Source organism: Gavia stellata, chromosome 6 (genome assembly GCF_030936135.1).
Source record: "Gavia stellata isolate bGavSte3 chromosome 6, bGavSte3.hap2, whole genome shotgun sequence".
Lineage (NCBI taxonomy): Eukaryota > Metazoa > Chordata > Aves > Gaviiformes > Gaviidae > Gavia > Gavia stellata.
In genome coordinates this window covers 28741353-28766265 of record NC_082599.1, presented here as the reverse complement: position 1 = coordinate 28766265, position 24913 = coordinate 28741353, and the positions used below count along the sequence as shown (strand labels likewise).

General features: G+C 40.8%; 1 protein-coding gene across 1 annotated transcript; it reads right to left on the bottom strand.

Annotated features, from left to right (window-relative positions):
- Positions 1 to 2463: 2463 nt before the first annotated feature.
- On the bottom strand, positions 2464 to 7108 carry C1GALT1 (core 1 synthase, glycoprotein-N-acetylgalactosamine 3-beta-galactosyltransferase 1). The gene is made up of 3 exons (XM_009816097.2): positions 6868 to 7108; positions 4444 to 5111; positions 2464 to 2917 (listed from the first exon to the last, which is right to left on the bottom strand). The coding sequence occupies exons 1-3, from the start codon at positions 7088 to 7090 to the stop codon at positions 2708 to 2710; spliced, it is 1101 nt and encodes a 366-aa protein (XP_009814399.1). The 5' UTR covers positions 7091 to 7108; the 3' UTR covers positions 2464 to 2707.
- Positions 7109 to 24913: the final 17805 nt, after the last annotated feature.

The window sequence follows — 24913 nt, the reverse complement described above, 5'->3', positions numbered from 1 at the left end:
GTGGAAAGAGACATTCCTGCCCCACTCTGCTAAACCCACAAGCCACAGCTGGGCAGCAGACAAGAATTAGAACTGCTGCTGAGAAAAGGCTTCACCATAAGCTCAGCAGTGGCTGGTCTGACTTGCCACCTCAGCAACCAACCTGCGTGGAGCTCAAACTTCTCACTCCCTGCTTCCTCTTGTCCACCTGAGACTTATGCGTGACGAAACTGAAAACCCAAAGACAAGATAGTCAGAACAGTAAGGAACATGAAGAGGAACTGATGTGACTTCACAGAGCAGCACAGGGCAAACAGAGGACATAAATCTGCAGAAAATATGCACGATTAGTTCCACCTGTCATGGAAGAAAATCTTTAAATCCCCATGGATGAACTGAGGAACAAAGCAGTAATAAGGGAACAGTACAGTAGTTCAGTAGATCTTCTACTTGGGCTGAATTTACAAAGAGGTTAAGTTGGGATCTTGATTTCATTTTATAACTTCCTTAAGTATTCCAGAAAATTTTAATTGTTTGTTTGAACAATGCCGTTGGAGTTATCAATACCATATGGATTTCACAATATTATTGGTTTGTGTTGCACATGGGATAAACATTTAGCTCACAGAAGGAAGCACCTCTCAGCATGGTACCATCCATTCTCCTCTGGACAAGTATCCCTCTCACTAGAGCAAACGGGAAACTTTTTCCTTTTTTAAACAAATAGTAACATTTTTTTACTTAAGTCATAAAATAAAACTTATGTCCCTTTCAGTACTTCAGAGGCAGTCTTGCTCAAGAAGACCAGCAGATTTAACCCTACAGGAACTATTCGTTCAATTAATACTTGATTTATGAACCCAGCCTGAATTCAGGCAGAGAAGTTGTATGTAATATTTCAAATCCATAAGATATATCAGTAATTGCCATCATGCTGCAGAGAAATGGTCAGAAAGGAAGTCATGACTCTCTACTGTTGGACAACAGATAGTTCTTGCACAGTCTGGGGTTCTACCTTTGGAAAAAAAAAAAATCCAGTACTTTATGGTAACATCCTCTTCCAGGAACATCCTGGAGGACAGCAGTAGTAAATAAGGCTGTCTGCTACCAGTATGTGCCCTTTCCAAAACAACAACTGGAGGTAATTAGGTTATGTCCAAATTCATCAATATGATGAAGGTGAAAAGTGATAAAAAGATGAAGAAACTTTTTTAAGTGTGGAATAAAGACACACTACATGTCAAGCTTAACCCCATCCCCCATACTGCTATTCACTCAATTTGAAAAAGAGAAAACCAGGAAGTTTTACGTTAACTATATAAAACATAGGCTTGGCCTCTGAACATTTTTCAGTAATTAAAACACTTATTTTGTCCCACACCAAGAAAGTGTTTTCAGTTAAGAGGCAGAGATACTCAAAATAATGGAGAAAGTTAATGCACTTTGAAAGAGTCCTGCATTCAGGCTGGCTTACCTGAATAACTATATACTTCAGCTTCAGAAAGAGTGAAATAAGGATCATTTAACACTTTGTTCTGAAAAAGCTAACAAGAAGCAGATACAGAAGAAATTTTAAAAAAGTGGAGAAAAAAAGAAATGTTCAGAAAAGTGAAATTAAGTACTTTAGCCAAATAAACTAGATGTGTAGGGAAGCAGTCAAATCGGCTTTGCTGCAGTTTTAAAATAAGACTTGTTTGTATCTGTAAAATTTTAAGGAATAAAGTAACTCCACAATCTCAAAGTATAGTGATGTGAAAATTAAATGGAAACAAAGTAAGTATAATACTGGCTGGAACTGAGTTATTATAATGCCACTGTAACTTTGCTAAGGTACTATTCTTTCTGGTTTACATGGAAGGTGTGATGGAAGAGAGACTTCCATTTCAAAAAAAACATCTACCTTATCTTATGCTGAGAAATTCTGAGATGAATTTTTATATCCATTCAACCAATAGGATAAGTTAATACAGGGGAAAAAAAAAAAGCCACAGGCAAATATGTAAGCAGCTTGCATCACCTCAGCAATATAAACAATAGTAACTATTTCTGGATTTCTCCCTAAAACAGTAGTGATTCAACCTCATATTGTTTTGTACAACAGAGACTTAAAAATTTTAAAAATAATTCATAGCAGTGAATACCATTTCTGAAACAATTCAGATGAATCTTTTGGGTGGATCTCTGCCTATTCGTAATAACCAGTCTGTCATTAAGGCAAAGCAGAGTTGAGACTATTTTCACGCCTCTCCCTTCTTTATAGGGCAAGGTGCACACAGTAACTTCAAGACATTGAGAATACTAGAGAAAGCCATCACAAAAGTATTTGACTGTGCAGCGTCCAATTTCTAGTATTAGAACTGACCTAACAGAACATCTGGAAGGAAATAGAGGAGAACAGGAAAAGAAAGAGAAGCACTGTATCATTATCTTTGAACCGGTTCACTATGTTTTTTATACAAATTCTTCCTGATATTCGTGTACCAGAACAACCTCCTATTTCACAGCTTTAGGGCCCCAAATCTTCATGAGCAGGGCTGCAAGGTCACACTATCCCAAACAGTCAGAGCCAGCACCAGACTCTGTTGTAACACAGTGACAGGAAGTACTGCCAACGTAATTTTTGAAATAAGAATCGCCACGAGTAATTTCAGTCCACAAGCTTCATGCAGGAGTTTGAGGAGACTCTTATTCATTATACTGGCTTCTTTTAGGTTTCTTCAAAGTCCAATTAATTCTCAGAAATTTTTTGCTTTAGCTTTTGATTATCCTCCAGTGCCTCATTTTTGCTCTGCTCTTCTGGAATCTTTGCCGAATCAGGATTGTACCGATACAAATACCCATACGGACGGAGATGATAAATCAAATATTCCAAATGATACATAGTCACGGAATCAACGTAGTGGAATGAAACTGCTAGATCAGAGCAGCATCCAGGACCCTAAAATACAAAACAAATCAAAATAATCAGCCAGAATTGGAACACATGGCCTGGATTAAAGATCTGGGAAGAATTCAAAAACATACTTAACTTCATGGTAAGAAATGCTCTAGCTACTGAATACAAGTATAAAAAATAGATGCTTTACAATGAAAAGAGTCTACTGAAGAACTAGACTTTTTTTTTTCCAGCTTTACTGCATAAAAAAATCGCACATCCTGTCCTTGATTTTGGCCACTTATGCTGATCTCAAAGCTTGCTGAAAAATAATACCTTTAAAAGTAAGATTATAATCCTAAAAAAGAAGCCACATCACAGATTATATGATCATCGAAGTTTACAATGCAGAATACCTTCAGATTGCTTTAATTTCAAGTAGTGCTCTGCTCCCCCCCATTTTTTATTCTTTTTTTTTTTTTTAAAAAAAAAGAGATTTCAGATGTGGAACACAAAGTACAATCTGAAGATCTTACAGTAAGAATGTTTCAGCTTGTAAATGCTATTTTTGTAGCTACAACAAAAAAAATTTTAAAAGAATTAGCTTTGCCAGCTCTCATGCTTGCTTCTACTTCTACAGAAGCTAGACAATAGTCCAATACAACTACATGAAGAAATCTAATCCTATTTCCTGTTTGGGGCATGCTTTTATTTCACTTCTAGGCAACGTTCACTCTTCTATAATCTTTTCAATGGAATTCACTTACATGTACATTTTAACAACCTTCAATAAAAAAAGTGAGGGCACAGCAGCTACCAGGGCTCAAGCCAGTTAACATTGCACACAGTTATCAGTGATAAGAGAAGTATATTGCAGCACATCTCCATTTGAAGGGAAAAAGACTAGCAGGCAGTATCGTCATGCATACCATTACCCAACAGCCCCTCCAGTAACCCGGGAATCTCTTAGCCAATGTTAACCAACTACAGTCATGAGCAAGTCTCAAAATTACTTCTATTTCTACAGGTTTTATGCAAAGTTTGCTGTTGGGTAGAAGATAAAGGTGTATCAGTGCCACCTCCCCTTTCAGTAGGCTTTAATGTCACTAAGCCATACTGTTTGAGCTGGCTCTGTACAATCAGCACACACAGCTTGGAATGAACCACACTGGTCTCACTTCTCACTGTATGCTGGGAGTTGGGTGGCTGGAGGACAAGCTAGGGACACTGTGTGCGAGATTTGAGGGAAAAAAACAGAACAATAACTTTGCAAGGAAGATAGCAGTGTTGACACTAGACAAATGTGTCAAAAAGGTTTCATCATTTTTTCTGTCCACAGAACATAGCAAAACAGCAATAATAATTTAAGATTCACTAGCTCTTCTGGAATGTTAAGTTCTTAGCATTAACTTTTAGTTGATGACTATTTAACACACATCTACACACAGGTGTATCACAGCATCACAACAAAATCTTCTTTTCTAAAATACATTGCGCTGTTATTAAACTGCTAATTCACACATCATACACATTCTTACAAATTATAAGATGTACTTTATAAAATGAGTACCAGGTTCCTAAGGACTTACCTCTACAGCAGGATAATAATTGTAATTCCAGTACCAGAATGTTTTTGGTAGGTATCCTCTGATTAAGTGATGTTCCGGAACGAAGGGATGAAAGGTTTCTCTACCACTTGTATCCCTAGAATCTCCTGCTTCCACATTAATGATCTCCATGCATTTTCCTAGTGCTAGGTCTTCAATAGAGGAACTGTGAGAGCATTTGTTTGTTTTAAATGCAGCAACAAATCTCTTCAGAGCTTCTTTGCTTAGAACATATCCTGCTCCTCCACTCATGTAGCCCTGTTTCACATAAGGCTTAAACCTTCTTCCAAAGTATATTGGTTGTTCAGGACTGTATTTTGAAAGAAGCCATCTCAAATTGTCCAATATAACATATGTATCATCATCTGCTTTCATAAACCAATCCGCATCATCAAAATAATGGTCGTACACATATTGAAAAGCTTTAATAGTCTTCCAGTACAGTTGGTCCCTGCCTTCTTTGGTTTCTAGGCCCACAGTTGGGAAGTCTTTATTTTCCTCAGAGCTCATAAAAAGTATTTTATTACAACGTTGGGCCCAAGTGGCCTTAACATGCTTGGCTTTCTTTTCTAGATTTTGAGGTCCAGTCATGACCCAACATAGTATTTTCACCTTCTGATACAGTCCCTCTGCAATATTTTTATTTTCATCTAAAAAAAGAGTAAAGTTCCAAAACAGTATTAGACTTGATTGCAAAACAAACATAAGACCAACGTCCCCCCAGACATTCTGTTTCTAGATCAGAAAAGACATGCAGAGAGAGAAGAGGGATTTGCTTCCAAATGTAGCGGATAATGAAACTGATGTTAGATTTAGGAAGAAAACAAACAAGCCTCCCAAAACCAAGAAACTAGAATTCTTAAAGCTACTTCAGCTTCACAGGATAAAGGAAAGCATAAGAGCCACATCAAAATGGTTATCTGTTCAGGGAAGTCTGGCTTCAGAAAACCTTGATTTGTACATAAAAACTGTTCAGAGGCCACCTTTTTACGGTGTTAGAGGACTAAGAAAAAATTAAAAAGCTGAACATTTTTGCCATTCACAATGAACACAACTTAATGATTACAACACAGAAAGGTCAAAAAGTTAATAAGCTCTGTTATATATATTCATCTTAACTAACAAAACCTAATAAATATTTCTAAAACAGCAACATATTTTTGAAGTAAAAAGCAGATGGTAAGCCAGAAAGAAATAATTTATCACCAAATCAAGTTGAATCTTACGTGTAAAAAAATCAGATGAAGTAACTTAGGATACTATGAAACTAGTATTAATTGTTGTGCTAAAATGTTTTTATTTGCAGACAATCCAACAGAATAAATAGGCACAGTTCATTTGAAGTGTGTAATATAATGGTTTCCAAGCTGCCAAAGCATTCATTTCCCTCAAAGAAACATTTTCACTTGATACATACAGAGTGATTTTAACTCATGTAAAAGAATATTCCATGGAGAGCAAGATCTGCATAACTGGTCCTAAAATATTCCTGCCTACACTTCATGCAACGACAGATCAGATTTCTTTGTAACAATGTTCTACAATTACATGTGAAACGCTCACAAACTTGTCTTACAAAGTTTGCAGTTTAAATACGTTTAAATAGCAAGTTACTTATTAACATCTTCTTCAGCAAATGCATTATAGTGCATTTTTTCCTCATCCAAACTGTCCCAACTCGGACACTATCTGTATTTAGGATTTAGAATTAACTCATTCAATGAGATGCATCAAATGTAAAAGTATACCTGAAATATCAGAAGGGTCTACCTTCTTTGGGGGGGGGGGGGGCAGGGGGGGAAACAAAAAAAAAAAAAAAATCATGCAACAGAATTTCTCAGGTTTTGACCACAAATAGCAATCTATGTTTGGACTGCTGCATGATCAGCTTGGCAAACAATGCCTACAGTGACCCCCCTCTGCCCCCCCTGCCACGGCCCAATTCCAAGTTTCACTAATCGTGTCAAAAAGTGAATTTCTTTTTTTTTTTTAAAGCTTTACCTGAGAGTCTAGATCAAAAGTTAGAAGCAGTCCAAAATTAGCTTCTTGAAGCTAAAAAGCAATTCAGCCACATCTACAATGCTAGCAAATATATCTGCTCAGCAAAACCATCATTTGATGTCAATACTTCATTTGAGAAGTTCCTGCTCCAAACAAGTCTGGATACATAAGTTGGACAAACAGTTGAACTCTAAGGAAAAAAAAAATCACTACTGTAATAAAATTGTAAACAAAGAAAATCACCATTCAGTAGACCTCAGGAGAACAAAGTTATTTAGATGTAACCTGAACATGGGCAAAGTGAAAGAAAAGGATTCATACAAATCCTTGGCAGTGAAGAAAGCAGCATTTTGCAATGCATGAAAAGGGAGCATATTATACAATTACTCAGGCGCAACAAAATACCTTTATGCTGTCCAGAGTCTGCATTGAAATTCATTTGTCCTTGCAGCTGATTGTTATCGGTATCTGCTGAGTGTTGACCATGTGGATCATTGTGAAGGATATGAGGCTGGATCTTAACCTGTTCTTCTAGTATAATGCTGAACAGAAGATAGCATACAAAAAATCCTATTGCTGATCCAAAAGTGAAGGTTAGAAGGTTCATCAAAGACTTAGAAGAGGCCATCTCCTGAAGGTAATACACTGTCAAAAACAAATGAAAAATACATTAAGCTTAAAGCTGCTTAACACAGAAATCAAATCTAAAACTATAGAAAGAAATCAAGGACTAAACTTCAGTTCTAGCTCAGATTCAGCTCCCCTGGGCTTGCATGGAAGTTTAAGTACAAGAGCAATGCAAATATTAATATAAAATTGTACAACCATTGACAAATTTAGTGCAAAAGGCCTATCATATATTCTTTAGCTTAAAATTATAAAGGACAGTCATCAATCACAATAGTGACTGTACATACAAAACCCATTATATTTATACAAGAATGTATACATTTAAAGTGCAATATCTTAATTATAAAATTGTAATATATGTTCACTTCTTTATTATCTTCGTCCCAAGAAATCTGCGCTTTAAAATGTAATACCTAAGTCTTTTACGTAGCTAAAAGATGATGATCAAAGGCAATCTACAGGTCAAGATACAATATGGTCATGAGATGTACTTAAAATATATTACAGGAATTCTTTAACAGATGTCAAACACAAGCAGATTTTGAAGAGTATAAAAGCAAATCTACTCTCAAAGTAGGGCAGTTTTCCTCCTGCTTTTAGGAAGTACTGAGGATAGACTTTCAGAAGAATGAGTAAGACAACATCTGAATTTTCACACAGAAACACCCATTTGTAAAAGGCATTTGGAAGAAGAGAAAAAGAAAACATCAGCCTCAAGGCCTCTTCTACACATCAAAAACCTTGTATTTAAGTAATAAAAACACCCCTTCACTTCAGCCACACCCTTGCTCCTCAAAAACTAAAGGACTTAGCTGACCATTTTTATAAAATTAAACAAAAACAGCATCTACGCCTGCATAAAATGAGCTTTATACATCCGAAACAAGTGTGAATTTTTATATATTAAACACTTGCAAACCAATTTCAGGCTGTTGAGGCCTGAGGCATTTTCATCTTTGCAAAGGGTTGAGATATTTTCTAATAATTCATGACTAAACTACAAAAACATTGACTGTTAAATATATACTGGATTCAAGCCAGAGCCTTACAAACAAGTTGATGATGTTCCCTCCGTTACGATCATTCTTAATGTCAATGGGCAGAACTCAATTTAGTTAGTTAGGGAGCCAAAGAAAGAAAATTATGGAATGTACACAGCATCGATGAAAACCATTGATCAGAAAAGAGCTGCAGCCACCAAAACAACTCATTTAGCCTGCACCCACTTCTCTCATTGGCTGTTCAGAGTCTATTGGAAAAAGTCTGTTCCCAAGCAAGCTGCATGAATCACTTTGCAGCGACATGCACTCCAAATACCAGCTTTCTGTCTGTTCTCTCTTGAACAGAAAGCAGGAAGGACAGAAAGCAGGTGTGCATATTGTTAGGTTGGCATGTTCAGAGATCATCAGATTTACTGCACACATGCAGATCCAGAACATCTGAGCGTGAAGCAGCTCTAACACCTGATAGGCTTTCCTTTTTCTAGCAGTGTGGAAAGAAAAGAAAACTGGAAACACAACTTGAAGCACAAAATAAAAATCAAGAAACTTAAAGGTTGTATCAAATTCACGTAACTATAACTGTGGTTGATAAGGAGCCGTAGTTCTTTAATACGAAACAGCACATTATAGAATTTTTTAATCATACATTGTCTCAATTCAGTACTACATCTTGGCAGAGACTAACAATTGCCTTTAGACATCACATCTTAAAGTATAAAGTTGACTGTATTATCATTTGTGACCCAGGCCTTGAAAAAATGACTTGGTTTCCAGCTTTATTTCTATTGTCTTACATGCCACTAACTTGGGAAGAAAACTTGAGGACTCAGATCAGGTGCCTTCCAAAAAAAAAAAAAAAAAGGCAAAAAACCAAACCATTTAAGGAAAAGCCTATATGCACAAGCAGCCTGTGACACTGAAAATTATCCACTGTACGAAGTCCCCTCAAAATTTGCAATACACAAAGGGAGAGGGCCAGAATAAAACAATGCCTTCCTTCAGCATATTAAAAGGAAAAAAAAAAAAAAAATCTATGCACACAGTGTAGCTACAGCACTTCCTAGAAGAAAAAGTCCCCATTGTTCCACTGTTCAATATTAAGTGTCTCTTTGCCATACGATTTCAGTTATCTGCTCTAACAGCTGTTAAAATTACTCTTGCTTGGAGAGAAAAAAAAAGAAAATCACTTGAAAATAACTGCTGCTTATTAAACTATGGAATTATGTTAAATTAGATTCTTTAGAAAAAAAATTCAACTGTATTGGAAAAGTTAAAAGAGAAAAAAGTGCATTCATCACATTTGGAAATCAGAAGTTGATTTGGCAGTATTCCACAAGCAAAGAGGATTTCTGGGAGCAGGTAGGGACAGGCGCTGAAGCTGTTCTTCATATTTGATATGAAATGCCCCTAGTTACAGTTTTCAGTCTGAAATAATCTGCTCAGTGTTCTATCAATTTTATGTCAACAGACTGAACCACTGTATATGTGTGTGTATCCATATGTTTATAAACTCCAACAGCAAACAGGACAGAAATCTTCATTTTTTATATTATCTTGACATTTGACATAAGTAGAGCCTTTTAACTTGCCAGCAAAAATAACTGAATGCTATAGCATTAGACTAGAACCAGAAAATGTCTAAAAGGAAGGTCAGTTCTTATTATGGTATGCATCCACACTCAGACTCTCTGTTGACATTCTTTTCTATACAGGGGTTCTTTCAGGGGCAAGACATGCAGAACATATAAGTGTTCAAGACCAGGTTGGACAGGGCTTTGAGCAACCCCATCTAGTGAAAGATGTCCCTGCCCATGGGAGGGGGTTGGACTAGATGATCTTTAAAGGTCCCTTCCAACCCAAACCATTCTGTGATGCCATGATTCTATGACATACAGAGAGGGAAAAGGTAAGTGCAAAACCTACCAGGTCACTAAAAGATCCCCACTTTCATTCCTATTTCTATTTTTACTTCTTTTGAGTTCAAAACCAGATGCTATTTAAAAAACCACCTACAACAAAAGCCTAGATTTAAATTTAATTTATGCTCCACTGCTCTATCATGGCAGCTTAAACAAATACATCTATTTAGATATTCATGTAGGTAGCCCGATTCACATCAACCAGACCAACAAATGTTTTAAAATTCTATCACAACTTAACAGTCATTGTAGATTTGGCTCCAAATCTAAGTTTTGAGAGTCAACAATTTCTGCACCTTCAAACTTACAAAAAAAGTAGTTTTCCTGTGTTAGGGGCTGCTGAACCTGGCAGCCCAATGAAGACAAGGCTGCTGCAACTCCATGTTGCCAGGTCCAGCCAGTGACAAGGCTGAGGATATACTCCCATAGCTGCACATGCAAACATGCATATACACATGGCTGACCATACAGATCAACACAGCTAAAAACAGTGTTCATTCAAACACAAATATAGCCTGGCCTTATGCTGCTCCTCTCCCTAGCTGACCAGGACAAAAGTCCGTTAGTGGGGAATATACACATACATACAATGCAGATTCCTCCAGTAACAGGCCTCAGACACTCACTCTATCCAGGAACCAACCCTGAATCCTCAGCCTGCCCAGAGCTCCACTCCAGCTGCTGTTACAGACCTCCTCATCCAGAAACACACACACGCAGCTCCCCACAGGCATACCATGACCCACCAGTAAATGGCCTTAGACATTCAGTCTACTCAGTAACTGGCCCTTGGATCCTTTTGTCTCTAGTTGCCTTGCTTAGACACACACATGCAAGTGAGCCTCCAAAATGACTCCCAGATCTTACAGTCCCTCCGGTAGCTGGTTTGGACCTCCTGGACTCTCATCTTGCCAAACTGAAGACCCTCTGATTTCACTAGTACCTGTCGCACACTTACAGGTGCCTCACAGCCTGGCTCCCAAGCCTCTTCTCCAACTCACTGGCTAGCCCTGCGTGATACTTACTAGCAACCACACACTGGCATACTTGTCAAGACAATACGCTCACACTCCGGTCTCTCCAGTTACTGGCACTCCAGACACACAAGCCTCTACGACTTACAGTCTCCACTCCAGTTGCTGGCATTAAGACTCACTCCAGTCTCTCCAGCTGCTGGCACACCAGACAAAGAGGTCCCTATAACTTATGGTACCACTCCAGTTGCTGGCACTTAGACCTCAGTATGCACACATGAATACACTACAGAGTCCCCTCACCCAGGAAAACAGTTAGAAATGGAGCTTAATGAGAAAAGAGGACCAGCTGTGGTAACCTGGCACAGGGCATGGCCAAACATAGTGACCAGCCACTTGTTTACAACTGACCAGGCCCTTTACCCCCTTATCCTTCTATATTCCCATACTTGTTCCTCCTCAAACCACCTTGTTCCCTCTCTTTAGTCACTCCTCTAAGTATCCCATAATAAGTTTTGTATAGTCACAAAACGCTCTTCTCCTGCATCCCATAATATGTCCCATATTCTGTAGGCAGTTACGCCCCTCAATCTTGTAAGCTGTTCCAGAGAGCCCTTCTGTTGACTCATCTTGATGCACATCACACCTGGGCAATGGGGCTGATGGCTCTGCAGTGACAGAACCGGGGGGTGCTTCCTCTGATGAGATTAATGGGGTCCCCCCCCTCGCCCCCGCTGTGCCTCTGTACGGTTCTGGTGATGAGCCTTTTAACACATTCATCTAAAACACTGTTCTCACTCTGCTAGCTGTTCCAACAAGGGTTAAGGTTACCTTCCTAATCCAAAGCAAACTTAGGGAATCCCCATGCAATAGTAATACACGATACTGGAGCTTGCCCCACCCTTCAAAAAAACCCAAACCCAACCATCTTTAAAATTGATACTTTTAAGCAAACTCAGACCATATGACTTTCTGAACTTGTTTCAAGAGGAAACACATTCAACAGAAAAAAAACAAATCTGGGATTTTGAAATTTACAGAATGCAGGACATAATGCTAGATATTCTTGTACATGTTTCATCCCACCATAATCACTTTAAGATTATGAAGTATAACAAGAATTCATTATTTCTCATAATGAGAAATACGGCTAGCCTACACACAAAGCTGGCTCTTCTATGTATCCCTTACCAAGTGAGGGAGAAGCTCTGAGGCCCCAGCATGAAACAGAATGTAAATGTCCATTGAGGGCTGCATAATTAGCAATGAAATTGAGCTCTACTGCCGTGTCCTTAAGAGTCGAGCAACACATCAGAATAATTAAAGTTAAAATGCAGAAAACTTAGTTAGCTGTGCAATGCCCAGGAAAGGTCTTCTGTTCACTAAGTCCCATTATTTCTAGAAGCTTTATATGTACATATTCATATGGTTCTAAAATGAAGCTATATGCAAAACAGTTGTACATTTGCTAATGTTGCCTGCATCACGGATTACTGTGAACTGCTCCAGTTTCCTATTAACTAAGCACAGCTGTATTTTTCACTTTCAAAAAAAAATTTTTTTTAAATACCTAATGTTATAAGCATTTCTTTGGAGAGGAACTTCTTCCATCAGAAACTCTGGATTCTTCTATCCAAAAATATAGACAACAAAAGCAAGGTATCTTGGTACAGGTGGACAATAGCAGCATTGAAACAAGATGTGTAACAATCCACAGCACAGGTGAGATGGAAGAAAGATCTTAGTAATCTCTTTCCTCATTCCAAGCACTGACACCCTCTTTCACAACAAGTGACCATGTCCAAAGCATGGCTTTCCAGACCTCTACTAACCTAGTTCTTACTAAAGGGAACTGCGACGTCAGTCCAGGAAGTCCCCGTTACAAGGAGCAGAAGGCGGACGGGTGGGGAGCAGCGAGCGATTCCCTCCCTCCCCAGAAGGCACCTTGCTCCCTCCGTTGGGGCTCTGAGGGACTCGCTGCCTGTCTTCCAAGCAGACCCCTCCTCCGGAGCCTCTCCTTCCCCGGCGGGCAGCCAGGCACCTGCTGTCCCCGCAAGCGCGGCTCCTGCGGGCAGCCTTCTCGCCGCCGCCGGGGTGACACGCGCCACCCCGGCCACCTCCTCCCGCCCCGCCACCGCAGGGAGGCACCTTCCCCACCTCCCTTCACGTCGCCTCCCCAGACGGGGCGCTGCCTTCAGGGGCCTGCCCGCCGGCCTCCCCCCAGCGGCGGCCCGGCCCGGGGCCCGTCGCCGCCGCCGCCGCCCCCTCAGCGCCGCTCGCCGCCGCAGCCCGCCCGGTCTCCCCCTCACCTCGTCGGCTGGCGGGGGCCCGGCGCGCGCTCAGCCGCGCGGCCCGCAAGCAGCCGTTGGCCGCGCGCAGGGGAGGCCGCCGCCAGACCCGCCGCCCCGCGCCGCCGGCACCATCCCGCTGCCCCGCGCTGCGCACCCCCGGAGAGAGGGGGCGCGGCACCGCCCCGCCGACTGCTCATTGGGTGGCAAGCGCCGGGGGGCGTGGCCGGCCCCGCCACGCGCATTTAACCCTTGCCCGCCGCGCGAGCCCCGCCGCGTGGCACCTCGTTTACCCCCTCACGTTGTCGCGCGCGCGCGGCAGCAACGGGCGCCGCCGTCGCCGGTGGGGGGCGCGGGAGGACCGCGGCCTCCCCGACCGCTCTGCCCCCTGTGCGGGAATCATCGCGCGTGGGGACGGGAATCAGTCCTTTCTTCCCCCTCTTCCGCCGGGCGCGCGGCCACGTCGGCGGGCCGGGCCGCGGGTAGAGCCCGTGCCTCCCGCGTGGGGAGGTCGCCGGCGCGGCGGCGGTGGGTGAAGGCGGGTGCCCCGGGCCGCAGCTGCAGCGTGAGGGGGGCGGGGGGCAGCTCGCCTGCCGCGCTGGGCGGGTTGGTCAGGGGCCTGAGGTGTGTGGGTGACAGCATGGCACAGGGCGGGAAGGGGAGAGCATCCGAGGGCAAGGGGGAGCGGAGGGCGTCACCTCCCCTTGACCGCTTCAAGGTTTGCAAGTGGTGCGGTATTTCGGCGGTGCTGCCTCGTCCTCTGCCTCCTCAGGCACGTTTAGAAAAGAAATGCCCCGGGCAGGGCTGTCCCTCCACCCATTTATCGCCTTACCGTGCTCTTGTCTGCCGGGTCTCGCCTGGAAGCAGCTATGTCGCGTGTTCGGGCCGGGCTGCGGAGCTCCGCTGCTTTCCAGCCCCTCGTTCCCCTCACTTCAGCCGGTCTGGAGCCTCTGCACTTCCAAAATACCATTAGGCAACTGCAAGAGACGTTGCTAGGTAACCGAACCCTCTGAAATCATTCCTTATCTCCCTGTGCTAATGCTGCCTACCTTTTTAACATCTGTGACGTTTCTCTCCTGGTATCTTTCCTTAGGAAAAATCTATTAAATATGAAGAGGGATTATAGATTTAAAAGGTGTTTCGCATTACAGTGTAACCAAAGGACAGCATTTTGCAAACAACAGGTAGTTAATGGAGCTTTGCAGTTAACAGGTAGAGGGTTTTTTTTTTTTATTTTAAAAGAACTGGGGTGCAGGTACATGCAAACAAGAACTGGCCCATGCTGAGGGCCACTAGCATTTCTGTAAATGGAGGTCACTGTACACACTGCTCTTGACGTCTCCTCCCTCCCCAAGGTTATCAGTCCATCCTCCAGCCTGCCCAGGGGTTCAGTCCGAACCATAGCTTTGCCTCTTCATGGCTCTACATCTGTGTGTTTGCTTTCTGCCTCCCATCTCTCCAAAACAATTACCCCCTCAGGGGTGTGCCCTTTCCTCCTCTATTTTTAGTTCTTTTTCTCTGGATGATTGGTCATTCAGGAGATGTTGGCTTTTGTACTGGTTTAAGAAGCTCCCATGTCCCACATGGCTCCAGGTCATAGTTTCTCATTCCTGCCCCATCCCACAGTTTGCTGCCCCCTTAAAATAAAAATTACAAGCAAGTTGGTGAATGGTATCTCCTTGAGCTAGTTTCATCATAGAAGAAAGGGCAGGAGTGAGGTGAGCACACTTGTTGTAGGGGGGAAGTTGGAGTGTTTGGCATTAAGAAATTCAACTACAAACAATAACAAAGACAATGGAAATTGCAAAGGCTGCTGAAAAAATAGAGGTGTCTCTCTTCACATTTCCCTTTTTCTTCTCCCCACCAAATTTTGATAGGAGTTCTGTCCACCCATGTCTGGGGCATGCCTTAAAATTCTGAACTAGATTAGGTGAGGTTTTCAGAATGTCTTATATTACAGAGAATGCAGTATGCTTGAGTTTATTTTGCTTGGCGAACTCTAAAGCCCGGTCTTACATCACGGGAGTTCTACTGTCAAGGACTGTGGCCCATGTATATTACATATGTGTATATGTATGGATGAAGTGCTACACTTTTTCATACCAACATGTTCATTGAGCCGTTTCACTCTTTGGTAGGCTAGTTTGAAAGGAAAATTTCAAAGAGACAGAAGGTGGAATGTACTGTAATTTAACAAAAGTCAATCATGGCTTGCCTATTAATATTGGCGTACACAAAGTTTGCTTTAATGAATGTGACTGGTTTGGCCACATTGTAATAGCTGTTTAACATTTTACAGGGACATTTACATACCACACATGCAAGCAGGTTTTTTTCCTCCTTGTGGATAGATGAGCAATCTCTGGCAGTTCAGAGTAAGGGAACGTGCCCCTCCAAGGGGTTGCTCTGCATGTGCAGCGTGGCAGCAAACACAATTCCACACCTTCCGCTGTGCAGCACTGCTTTGCATAACAAACCGCCTCTGGGTGGCTATGTAGAGGGAAAAGCCATTCTCTTGCTCTGGGGAGGAAAGGGGGAGCAGGCCTGGTGCTCTTTCTGGCTTGCAGGGCGTGCAAATCTGCTTGACCGCAGTCTCTTTCTATATAAATGTGCTACTTCTATGGCAAACTCTCCTCTGCTACTGAGAAAGCCCAGCGGTGATGGGGGACACACTGGTATCATGGTAAGATGGCACTGAGATTCATAGCACTTACCTTCTGGCAGGTGTGGCTGGGAATAAATGAGAGGGAAATGACATTTTTAGTAATTTAGTAATTTAATTTAAAATCACTTTGGTCTCCATGTCAGTATATACAAAAGAATGAAATCTTTCCCTGCCTAGGAGGGCTAGCCATATTCAACATAAAGACTGTTTCCTGCATGCTTCCAAAAGGTGCAGGGCAAAAGCAGGGTAGTGGGCCCTTAATCCCTTTACTCATCATTACGTAGGTCTTCATGAGCTACCTGGCTGGGCATCTTCACCCCTAAGCCCTCTGGAGAGCACTCCAGAGTACATGCCTACCATAAAAGCCCACTCACAGATCAGCTACTGCTCTCGATTCCATTTCCATGCACAGGAGTCTGAGAATACAGATTTCTAAAGAAGAAAGCTGACACAAAGTTAAGGTGGAAGGCAAAATGCTACAGCTGTTGTGAGGCTGTGCAATTTGGCAAGTCATTGACTACGCACATAACATTTAAATATTTAATTGGATGTCTAATAAATATATGCAGTGAAAATATGATTTCCTTCTGTAAGCAGCTTTCTACATGCTAATGGCTGACAAGGAACCAGCTTTACCAGATCAAATTCTACATACTTCCATGTATGTAGAATTACATGTAAAACTATTTTGTTTTCTTAACATTTTGTTCCATCATAAATGGTTTTATGTTGACTCCGTTTATGTCATTGCTTTTATGGATCATCGGCAAGACCATGAAAATATATATTAATGAGTAATTTCCACATATTTTGACTGAAAGCTACTTTTGTGTTCTCTGTTCACTACTATTTGGTCAAACAGACAACAAGATTAAATATAATGCCTTATTTGCTCAGTATTATTTATAAAAAATCCCACTAACTTGACCGTTCAGATTCAGTGAGACCATTCTTCTCTAAAGAACCTACTACCCATTCTGTGTCAGCTTATGAACCCACAAATTGTAGTTGCAGGCACATTGGACTAGATCAAGTATGAGTATTATCTGTGCCTACCCTAATTCCTAGAGCAGAACAAAGGCCTTAGGAAAGTGGATGGAGTTTCAATTTACCACCACACCTTTGCTCACTTGACTTGAGACAGGACACACTAATTTGGTGCTGTGATGTCCTGGAACAGTCAGAACCCTATACGGAGCTGTAAAACTAATTTACTTTATTTACTGTTATCGGTTTGATTACTGTGTGAGATGAAGTGATTATAATACAATAAAGATGTAAGAGCGTTCTCCATGTGGAAGTGTATCACCCCACCTTCCTTTTACCCATAAGAACACCAGCTGGCTGAAAGTCTGACATCCTGTTACAATACGGAACTTTACTCACTATATTTCTTGCACAAACAATAGTGGAATTGCTATGTAACAATACAGATTACTGATCTGTGACGTTAGAAGTATTGCCTGCATTTAAACAATGTACCATCTCTACACTGCTATTTATGTTAACCGGTTCTGCTTGCAACAAATAATTGACTTAAAACAAGACATTGTGAACTTACAGATTAGTATTCAGTGTGTGCCAAAAGCTTGAGTGATACATTTTGAGTGGCAAAATAAGGAATTAATCACTGCATCATGCTAAAAATGTGACATTTTAAAGAACACTTTAAAACAGTTTGAAGTAAAGGGAGTTTGTTCATTATCAAAATCAAAGAACATTAAATGTCTTTGTATTTTGATTGGAAATATCAGACAACATGTAGTAAGTGATCATTCTGGAAATTCTGCAAGAAAAGCACTTCCCACAATGTTTCTATCCAGCTTACAAACCTGCCCCAAAGGCTACTTCAGAGTGCTCTGGACTATGTCCTTATTTGTATGGATGAAACAGTGCCAGGGACCATTCTTTGACATAATTATTTTACGATTTTTTCAGTTCAAAGTAAGTTGAGGGCTGTGTTGCAGCCAACTAGAATGAGACTTTCCTATCATGAAACTGAGAAAATGATGCTCATTTTCAGTGCTGTGGGACGTGGTGTGAAGGCATGCAGGAGCATGGACAGGTTAGGAAGTCTGCTGGGATTCCCTTGGAGGGCTGCACTGTGGATGGACTGAAACCTCAGTCTTGTCCATATTGCTCTTGGCAAGTGTTAGTCTGTAAACCTTGCCCAGAGATTTTCTCAAGGAATGCTGCTTGGCATGGACATAAATCACACCGATGAGTGTGCTCATAATTAGTCAGCCTCCCATACTTGAACTTACTTTCTGGCCCTGATTTATTTACAGAAATGGCCTCGCAAAACCTACCTTAAGGAATTACTTAAGAAAAATACATCTCTCCCTATTCTTGTTACTGATATATATCTGCATAGATAAGTATATTTCCATTTATTTTACATATGCATGTAACTTAAAAGTTAGCCAGGGCAAGTGAAAATATTTTCTCTGTCAAATCCTACAATAATAATAAAATAATAAATTCTCTAATAATACAACCTCTAATAAAAGAGAGGCATTTCAGAACCTGGCAAAGCCTATTCCTGGCAAAAGCAAAGAGGTTCAGGGGGCTGTTGTCAGCCAAAATGAGATTCAAAGTAATGCTGCCATGAAGTATCATTCTTGTATAATTGTATTTCTATGAGAGTTGACAGAAGATTTTAGTTGGCTCATGTTTCTTTACTTTTCTTTGGAAAAAAAAAAAGTGCTTAATAAAAATGTTGGAATCAATACTGGAAATTATCCTGTTAAATTAGTAGAAATACTCACATTATTATCTATTATCTGGCATCTGTGATAAGAGATGAGGTATTGTTCAGTAAGAATTAGAATGCAGAACTAACTCTTCTACTTCGCAATCATTAGTTGTTTAATTCTTTTAATACTTTTGACTTGATACTGCATTTTGAGTTCCTTTAGAATTGATTTTCTTCTCTTTTTAGCTTTCTTCTCTTTTTCTAATCAGGAAGAGTTCTCTTTCTTCTCTTTATATGTAAAGAGACAAAGCTATTTTTACAAAGTCTGTTGTTAGAGTTTCTAGCTAGGGAAGAATAGGGAGGAGAGACATTCCATTGTACTGTTTATATCATAGCAATAACAACAACAGAAGTTTACTTCTGTACAGAATTCAGAATTAATTCCTAGGAAAAAAGCAGAGTAAGTAGCTATAATGAAGAAACAAGGCGATCATTTGAAGGGTTCAATACTGCTTGATTTAACAGAATTAGTAAGACACCAATACATACTGTGAAGCGAGCTCTATTTTAGTGTATACCTCTGTGAGAAAATGGGAAAAAATTACTTTCGCTATTAGATTTTTTTCTGTTACAGAAAATAATTGGCTTAGTGTATGTGGTAGTGCAGTTGTTTATTTTCCACACTGCAAAGTGTTACATTTGCCAGTCTAGTTATTTCATTGCAGACCTTTGTTGTATTTGTTCTACACCTCTGTTTCTGGGAACAATACTAGCAGGGTGATAGTTTCTCATTTTGAGGTAATAGCTCGACCTAGTGATGGGAAAGAGCAGCTGCAGTCATATGATTTAGAATAGTTTCTCAGTCTTTTATAAACCAAAGACCATCTAACTTTCTTTAAAAAAAAAAAATCCTCATGCAGTGTTCAATAATTATTATTATTATTCCTCTATTGTTCTTAACGGTATTTAGGAGAGCGTATATGTGCATTTAAGCACATTTCACTGGACACGTTTGATGTCTTGCAGATGAAAATCACAAAATTAAATACAGTGCTTTAAAAGACTAAAGCAGCACAACTGATGTGTGTCAACATAACTTTATTAGAATTACGTCCAGTTATTCCAGCTGAAAAATACGTTCCAATGTATTTTAAGTCTCTGTTATAGATGTTCAAGCATGGATTTAGCTGTTACAGCTTTATATCAGCTACCCATGTTTCTTACAGCAGAAATTAGCTGTATTCTAGATGAAAAGGATCTTGTTTGTATGAAACAAAGCATCTACTGAACTGGGCAAAATCTCACAATGGGTGAATTACAATGAAAAAGTGAACTGAAGATTGTCATTTGCAGTTAATCCTGCTATATTGACTACAACGGTTACTTTAAATGCTAATTCAGCTGACACCTAATCTTTCTTACTGTATGAAAAAGAACCAGAATTTAAATTAGTTCTACCATTATGGTGCTAAAAACCCTAGAGAATTATTCCACTTTATGTTATAGCATCAATATCAGACAATTAATTTTTCTATCTTATTCTGCAAGTGGTTAAAAAAGCATAGTCTTTGGTTTTGTGGTTTGTTCCCCCCCCCCGAGGATGAGAGAATAAATTACACTGGATTCCTTCTCATTAGCCAAGACCACTATTCAGCTGAAGTCAGCAATGTTTCATTCCTCCGTGGTCTTGGGCCTACTGACAATAGAGCCATTGGTATGCCATATGCCATGCCCACAATGTGCGCTGTATGGCCAACAGCTCTTTCAACAACCTTTTCTTGTCTGTGCTAAGGAACACGGGGGATAATGGAAGGGCTGGGTTTGTTAAAAAAAGATGCGGCAGTAGAGCAAAATGCTTAGTCTTTTGTGAGGCAATAACAAATCACCTTTCTTTGTGTTCTCCTTTGCTGCTGCAGTAGACGTGCCTTCCTAGTACTTTACTGAAGTTCTGAATGCCCGGGCTCTAGAAAAGTTTTTCTTTTAACATTTCAGTGCTGTGACCTCTAACTCTGAGGTCAGAGCAAGTCTTATTTGTTTTGAAGCTTAACATAATTAAGCAGAAAAGAAGAAAAAGGATTAAATAAGAGAGACTATAGGAATAGGAACTCCCAGTGGGAGAGACAACTAATTTTTATACCATGAGAGAGAGGATTTTGTCTGGAGGAGAGACAAGTAGCCTGCATGTCCTTCCAAAGGAAGAGAAAAGAAGAGAGAGGAAAAAAAGAAAAAATATATATTCAAAATTGTAGGAACAAACAGCTCTGTTAGGTCAATATGTTCTTTAAAACCTGCAAGCTCAAAGCTCGCTGGCATGTGGTGCAGTCCCACTGGGTAAAAGGCAGACCAAGTGGTACAAATGTGAGCCTACCTCGCTTCAAGCTACAGATCTCCAAACAGCTTTTGAATTTGACAGTTTCTCTTTTCACCTTTTTCCCCCACTCAGATACGGGGATTAAGGTATGGTTCTGCCTGAGATCTTCAGTGCAAGGACTCAAACTTTAAGTGTCACTATTCTCCTGGGGAAAAAAAACAAAATAGTAAAAGGCCTTTGCTCTGCATGTGCATGTCTCTGACATGTAACCTTACTTTTCAGGTCTCAGACGTGTTACAAGAACACCTGGTACTACAACTATTGCCTGGTAAATATACATGTATCCAACATGCCTTTGTATTTGTAAAGATAGCCAGGGTATGAGATACAGTATTCATGTCAACCCATGCCATTGGGGAGGAGGAACTGATCTCTACCTTTCCCTGAGTCCTGCCCACCACTGATGTCTCCCAGTGTATAACGGGCTGCCAATGCCACCATGGTACACGGATGTTTCTGTGCAGCCCCATTAGGAGAAACAACCTTCTGCTTTCAAGCTCAGTCCCTGCCCTAGAAAATACACTAGGCTGCTGCCACAAAGAGCATTTGCCATTTGCCACTTTATTTTCTACTACTGCTACAATGCTGGATCATAGAGCAATGTCTGTCTAAAGTTACTTTTTCCTGGTGGAAATGAAGCCGTACACTAACTCCCTGCCCCAAGAACGGCATTAGATTCTTCCTAGTGTGCATTCAGGAACAGAAGATGTAAATGTATAAAGTATCGTACGCAGACTTCAACATCAAAGTAATTTGTAGATGCTGATAAACACAAGAACATCAACAGTAGCATATCCCATTCTGTTGGGTCTGTGACGATGTGTGGCAAAGTTTTGTGCAGCAAATACATAAAAGAAAAAATTCAAGCTGGAAAATACAGGATTCTTGGTGATCTGTGCCCAGCTTACATCATAAACATTCAGTCACTGGGAGTTGAGAAAAGGATAGTTTGAGGCATCTGGAAACTTGAAGCCACGTATTCCCATGACTCTATTACTACACAAGTTAGGATTGACGAAGGAAAAAAAAAAAAAAAAGTATTGCTATTGCAATTCAGGAAGTGTTCCAGGCCAGATGGAGAGTAGTTGGCCCAAGCTCAAAATGAATACTGGATGCAAAGGGAGTCATGAGAGCGTAGACAAGATACAGCCCTCTCCTTCTCACAGCCAAAATCTCCCATTTTTCAAAAATAGAAAGTGTTTCAGCATTATCCGTAATATCCCTCAAATTGTTGGTGACGAAGCATATTCAACAGTCCATGACTATGTAGATGGTCTGGTGGAGTGCAGAATGCCTGTGTTCCACTGCTACTCAGTAGCAATTGTTGTGCAAAGGGCTGGTGCAAGCCTGAGCCGAGGCACATCAATAGAATTTCTGATTTTTCACAGTCCTGTTTGTCTTAACGACTTGGCCCATGAATCCACTCGTGGCAACCTTCACCATCAACAAAGGGTGTTCAATTCCTGTCTGAGAAACTGCAGAGTACATGCATTTGATGCTGTCAGAAAAAGGAAAGTCTTTCTCCAATACTTCAGTCTGGCCACTGTTTTCTACTGCAGATCTTGTTTTCTTGCACAGCTCCAGTGAGAGCAAAGGATGGGAACACAGAGCTGGGAAAGCCACCATCACAAAACCAGTTGAAACGTGTTCTCTCATGCAAAAAGCCAGAAATCATGAGGGATGCCTTCAGGAGGCTACTCCCTGTAAAACCCCCAGGTACTACAGGTTGTTAACTTATTAGTCATCACTGTGAAAGCAAAAAAGACCTTACTGTCTGTCTCTCTTAATCACAGCCTCCGAGTTCTCCACTTTCCCCTCAGTTCTGCCTCCTCTCCAAACAGATTTCATAGATCTCGCAGAACTCACACATTTCTAGTCTTCCAGGCACGCTGGTGGCACCACATCCGATGGATGCAGCAAAGGTATTCTTCTTTAGTGGGAAAAAATTAGGAGCACAGACTTCAGTTATGAGCAATGCTCAGCTGAGAGTGGAGCTGACAGTGACCAGCTCAGTCTAACAGTCATGCAGCTGCAACAGTTTGTTCTACATTGTACTCATCTACTTGTTCACTTTGACTTTTCATTTATTCATTTACCTGTTGCCTTCAGAGAAACCTCTTAGCCTTTCATTTCAGCTGATTAGAAACAAAACTAATCAAAGTATTTCTTAATTAATTATTCATGAACTTTCTTACAGTGTTTTTCAGCCCTTCTTAAATGGTTTCACCTGTGGCCAGATGGTTACTCTCAGGTACTAAACAGATAACACAACAAAGTAGAAATTATCTTAGCTACTCATGGCACCCGATATTTACGTTCAAACCTGTTCTCTCCACCCAGCTAGCATCAACTTAAATTCCTCCCAACAAAAATGCAGGGCAAAATCAGCTTTAAAGGAGTATAGTGGAGAAGAAAATGCTTTGCAGAAACTATTACATATGGTAATGTCTGCAGGAAGGAGAAAACCGAGAAGGAAGATGTGACTGAGAAGAACAGAGCTATGAGACTGGGGCGTAATTACATCTAGTGTTGTCTGCGGAAATGCTGAAAGAAAAGATTGGATATTGAAGAACGACACTTAATGTAACGGGACTGTAATGGGCTACTTGGCAACAGTAGAGAAAAGGCTAGAAAAGGACAGGGACATGTCAGTTATTACCTGCACTGTTGTAACTACCAAACAGTAACATAGCCAATGTTTAAAAACAAATTGTATGTGGTATTTCTGCCATTAGTCCCATTTATAACACCATCAACTCCTTTAAAATAGGGGATTAAACACGCAAGACATAGTAAAATGCAGCAGTTATCCCCAGTTTTTAAAAGTAGTAGTAAAGGGGAGGATAAATATGTGGCTGTTACCCAGCATACCCCAAGGATGCAGATGTGAATGAGGACTTAGGAGGTTTCGCTCTTCCCTGGCTATGCTTGCCCAGCCTTACTGCACCACTTTCTGCAAGTTGCTTCTCACACTCCCTGCTTCAGTTTCTCCATGAAAAGATTCTCATTTTACCGAATGGCTTGTGACTTACTATCATAAAGCACTGTATGAGATCTAGTTATGAACCAGGAGTTGCTCATAAAATGAAAACATCCAGACAACAACTTAAGCCTAAGCAGACTCATCCAAAAATCATTTCTCTGTGCGGAGAAAGAAGTAAAGACGTAAAGAAAAGCTGTTTACAAAAGACTGACAAAAAAAACCCCAAACAACCTAGGTTAATACAACGTTTGCCTGTTATTTCTTGTAGTTCTTCAAAACGCAGAGTTTGTGACATTTAGGTATCTGGAAAAAACCCAAGATACAAGGTGTTCCCCAGCACAACCACTGCTCTTCTGTGAGCAGTGACTCAGTGTGCCATTGCATGCACTTTTACTCTGCTCTTCCAGGTAGTGCACAGCTCTGAGGACTATACACATGGCACCTGCAGGCTGCCCAAAGCCTTGTCTCTGCCACGGCCAGTCCTGTGTTCAGGTGAAGCTGTGCTGAACAGAAACCTCCTACATCTATTCCTGATCAGTGCTGGAGTCTACTTCTCATGCATAGGATGCTTCAACACATTTATCTTTCTAAAGCCTAAAAATTTCCTTTTAATGGCTTCTTAAAGGTCCTTTTAAAATTCTACACACAGACCACACTTACTGCTGATGGTCTGCATAACCTGAAGAACTTTATGCACAGCACTGCAGTTTTACACTAAGTCCACTAAAGCTAGCTATGAAAGTGCACTGCATGCAAATTACTACTAATAGCGCTCTTGAAGTATGTGTGGAGAATTAAGGTTTATATTTAGCACTTCACATCCTAGTCTTCAGAGTTGAATTTCATTTACTTCAGCACTCTCAAAGGCAAAAAGGCAAAACTGTCCACTAATGAAGCTCAGCATCAAAATCCCTTTTCACCCATA